Source organism: Odontomachus brunneus, unplaced genomic scaffold (genome assembly GCF_010583005.1).
Source record: "Odontomachus brunneus isolate Ranch 3 - 2012 unplaced genomic scaffold, Obru_v1 Obru_scaffold_256, whole genome shotgun sequence".
In the NCBI taxonomy this organism is placed as follows: Eukaryota; Metazoa; Arthropoda; class Insecta; order Hymenoptera; family Formicidae; genus Odontomachus; species Odontomachus brunneus.
In genome coordinates this window covers 184,968-189,340 of record NW_022639706.1, presented here as the reverse complement: position 1 = coordinate 189,340, position 4,373 = coordinate 184,968, and the positions used below count along the sequence as shown (strand labels likewise).

The 4,373-nt window shown below is 35.3% G+C and overlaps 1 protein-coding gene across 2 annotated transcripts; it reads right to left on the bottom strand.

Moving 5' to 3' along the window:
• Positions 1 to 1,374: 1,374 nt before the first annotated feature.
• LOC116852799 (diphosphoinositol polyphosphate phosphohydrolase 1) lies at positions 1,375 to 4,373 on the bottom strand. Of its 2 annotated transcripts, none has more exons than XM_032833472.1 (3): positions 3,891 to 4,373; positions 3,505 to 3,675; positions 1,375 to 2,400 (listed from the first exon to the last, which is right to left on the bottom strand). In XM_032833472.1, exons 1-3 carry the CDS (start codon positions 3,987 to 3,989, stop codon positions 2,101 to 2,103), a joined length of 570 nt encoding a protein of 189 aa, XP_032689363.1. In that variant the 5' UTR covers positions 3,990 to 4,373; the 3' UTR covers positions 1,375 to 2,100. The 2 variants fall into 2 exon arrangements, with proteins under 2 accessions (XP_032689363.1, XP_032689364.1); XM_032833473.1 differs by having other exon boundaries at positions 3,520 to 3,675.

Here is a 4,373-nt window from a genome sequence, read left to right as displayed (position 1 = left end):
AATTTCGGAACGCAGCCATTATAAGAGCAGAAGGATGGCATATATGATACATGCCATCCTTCTGCTATTCTGGTATATTAAGTTGCGTTCCAAGACGTTCTTTTTAAGAAAATTTTATTCGATACTCTATAGTATATGTAACGTGAATTATAGGTATTGAGTAAAATTTTCTTCAAAAAAGAACGTTTTGAAATGCAACCTTGGTATTAACTAAAGCCAGTGGCACACGGTGTTTGTTTTCATGCTGAATTGTTTGCTGGGTAGAAATACTCTGATTGGTTCTGATTGATGCATTTCTGAAGATGGATGGAAATGCACCAATCAAAACAGTATATTTCCATCCAGCAAGCAATCCAGCACGAAAACAAGCACCGTGTGCCGCTGGCTTAAGTTAAGCCAGCGGCACATGATGTTTTTTTTGGTTGCATTCCGTTTCACGCATTATGCGCGCTTTCGTACAATATACGTAACATGAACTGTAGATAAACGCACGCATATACATGAAACGGAACGCGGTCTTTGTTTTCATACTGGATTGCTTGCTGGATGAAAATACTCTGTTTTGATTGGTATATTTTCATCCATCTTCAGAAATGCATCAATCAGAACAGAATATTTACCGACACGTAGTACAACTCAACAATAATATCAGACACTTTTATTTTTTAAATAGAATGATTCAATGGATGGTCAACCGCCTTATCACTTATATTAAAATACAGACAAAATTCAATACGGCGCTTTAACTTCGGTAAAAATGACGATAGCGAAATGATGCAAGAAGCATTTTAAGGCTTGAAGTCTTTACTTTTAGAGCATATTAAATTCATAATGTTACTATTGCTTGCTACTACAGCATGTCAAATTAAATAAGACATAGCGAGCATCCAACTTTCAATCTTTCAATTATTTTCACATTTAATACAAATTTTATAAAAAATGTGGTATTTATGTTAAAAAAAAAACTGTAAACTTTTTATTCACTTTTTAACGAACTTTGTGTGCCAATTTGTTAGTAGAAATAAGCTTACTTCATGCCTGGAAATGTACTTGAAGAATAAACTGTAAGCTGTAAATATTACTTTGAAAAAAATCGCATTACTATTATTTTTACAATAGAGAGGAGTAAGAAATAGATAAGATTTGTAAAGATACACAACATTATTTTTAAGTAGTAAAAATTTAATATTTTATCAGAACTTGCTACAAAAATTTGTCGTTTACTTTCGTGTTAATTTGTTTCTTTACGGAAATTTTTTAATCTAAATTATACAAAAAACTACTTGTTATCACAAAAAATATTGCAAGAATAAATATAGTACAGAATATTATAGGTATCTAAAATCATTTCCTATAATAAAAAACAAATTCAAATGAAATATCAATAAATATATCTATAACAAATGTGTTATACATATATATAATATGTTACATTATATTTTATAATGGTGTTTGTCCTTTGTATGCAAAAAAAATTCAAGTTGCAAACCTTTAGTTTGTATCGGATACAGATAGTATAAAGCAATATTTTTCGTGGGTATTTTTTATATATAATTCATAGGAATCATTTGTCACAAAATGTATTCAAGAATTTAATCTATAAGATATATGCAGTCTGCTGCTAACTAATACATAACTTTTTCCTTCTTCCTAAAAAATGTAGAAAAAATTATGGTGATAATTGTCACAACCAAGTAGGACATGCGTTGTGAAAAAAAGATACGACACTCTACGTATATTAAACACAAATATTAAATAAAATTAAACAATTTACTTCATCTCTTGTATCTTGCGTTTCATTAAGTCGTATTAGAAATGAAAGGCTACAATTACAAAAGATATCTCCTTTATGGACTGCTTTATCAATAATCTATATGAATAAACATAATTAAATAATAATTATAATAATAACTAACATATAATCGTGTGATAATAATATTAGATAATAAAGATAAGCATAAGTAATATTAATTTATGTATAAAATCGTGGTGGTATTATCATAATTCCCTTAGGGGGAGAAAGGAGGAGTAACAGCAAATTGCTCCAAGAATTCATGGCGACCATGTTTTTGATAGAAATATGGATGACTCACGATGATATTAGCTGTGTTTATCCGAATGGGGATTGTTACTAGAATTATTCACTAATTCGATAGATGCCATCGTAGAGTGCGAATGATGGGACAGTGGTGAAGTGGTAAGGTTATGTCGAGGATTAGTATTGTGGAGGCTATGCAGGTAAGAGCGCTGGACGGGCTTGTGTTGACCGAGTTGGAGCAGGGCTTCTTGTATGGTAAACCACTTTCGCTTCCGACCGATAGCGCGTGAGTCTTCCCACTCCGGCAGTTCTTCGGTCACTCGCATAACCCACACTTGCGTTCTGTGTTTGTGTTCCACATTCTGTAAAAATGGATTGATTTGGTAGACCACATAAGGCTATAACACAATACTCATACATTGAGTAAGAGGGATAAGGGAGAGAGAATGATAAATATAGATAAGAAAGGAAAAAAGAAGAGAGAAGTGCTGACCAAAAGATACACAAGATTCCAATGATAACGTCTTCCATTTCTAACTAAGATATTTTAGTTCAGGTATATTGTATTTACATATTTTCATATCATGACCGTTAGTCTTGAGAAGAATCAGCAACTCAGCCATGTTGAAGCTCCTGATTCCACTACTGTGAAACTCTGGATTAATGTCAAAAACTAGAAAACACATTGCAAAAATTCTTGTTGTATTTTCAAATAAAAAGAACACTTAAGATCATTTGATAGTCTTAAAATTAATATAGCAACCTTTCTCTTTAAACTCTACCTATCTCTACCTTTCTCTACCTTCGCTCATGATTTTATCATGTTAATTTTAAGATTATATGTTAACTGAAGGAAAAGAACAATTTCCCGAGCATTTTATATGCTTAAGCAATCTTAAGTGTTCTTTCATACAAATATCTTTTTATTTGAAAATGGCACATATGAATTTTTGTCATAAGTTTTCTCATTTTTGATATCATCGATCCAAGAGTCCATAGTAGTGGGATCAGAAGCCTTAAATGCAATGATAATATACATGGTAAATGCATACATGCACCTGTTACTATTACATTTAGGGTTAATTGTTCCAACTTTTTGGTAAGTTAACAGTTAAACTATGTTTGTTTAATTTGAAGGATAAACAAAAGTAGATTTAACCATTATTTAGTTCAAGAGGTTGGAAAAATCAGCCCTTAATGCAACTGAGTTGCTAATTTTTCTCAAAATCAGTAATTATAATATAAAAAGTTATGGTCCTGTATAGCACTGCAATTTAAGAAGAGGTTTGTTTGTTCTCAAAGAAAATTTACTGGAGTACATTAGTGCGATAAATTAGAGTGAAACAAAATATATTTATTTCAATTTAATTTAACGCATAGTGTACACCATTCAGAAAGTTTTTTAAAACATATCTAAAGAAAAAGAAGAATGTAATAATATCTGTGTGTATATGTGTGTAGCATACATCACGAGTTATAACCTCAAAAGTGCCAAGGCAACGGCCTAATTGTCCTAAAACGCCAGCCTCCTCTCGGACCTCACGAAGAGCCGTGACCGCTGGTTCCTCCTCCGGTTCGACACCACCACCAGGTACTATCCAACTGTCAGGTTTCCGACTGGATGTAACTAATAGTACCTACAATTTACATTACGATTAGAAACCGGTATGTGACCCCAGACCCGTTCGTGACTGTACTTGTCGGTTTCAATGAAACCAAGTCCAGTTGACCGGGGATCAGCTTTTAACAAGGGAGAAAAATGCAAAAAAAAAGAACAAGAAAAACATTAATTTCGAGCGTGCAAGTAGCCTGACACCGGCAAAATATAGGGGGCTGCCATCTGCTGGCTTACCTCGTCCTCGAGATCGTTCTTCACGCAGATGCAAGCAGCTCTGCGCCTGTAACCCTCCGAATCATAGATGCGGGTCGAATTCGCTTTCTCTTTCACCATGTTGTACCGTTGGACACCGTTGTCTCAGACCATCCCGTGTATTCATAAATATTCGTCAAACGGCCGGACAGGCCAATCTGTACACCCGCGTCGTCCCAATGTTGTTCGCAACCGACATGTTACCGACATCGAGTCCACTCTGCCGTACGTACGTGCGTGCGTGCGTGCGTGCGTGGGAACGCCGAATTCACATAAACCGTGACGCGCCTGCTTCCGACTGACGACGAGACGCGTCTGCCGTGCCGATGTTACGTCGTCCTTATAAAGTGGCAAGTCGACCGGAAACCCGATCCACGCCAGCCGCTCGTTATAACCTCAAAATTTCCGAAGCCACCGCGCCAACCAGCCGCAAGACGCCCCCACCACTGCATCGTGTCGCGACCG

What these genes read in the sequence shown, in the direction of transcription:
- LOC116852799 (XM_032833472.1), bottom strand. Translation starts at nt 3,989, where the DNA reads ATGGTGAAAGAGAAAGCGAATTCGACCCGCATCTATGATTCGGAGGGT. An exon ending in AGAACGATCTCGAGGACGAG is followed by an intron (nt 3,676 to 3,890) that starts GTAAGCCAGCAG and finishes TGTAAATTGTAG; the next exon opens with GTACTATTAGTTACATCCAG. An exon ending in TTGAGGTTATAACTCGTGAT is followed by an intron (nt 2,401 to 3,504) that starts GTATGCTACACA and finishes CCATTTTTACAG; the next exon opens with AATGTGGAACACAAACACAG.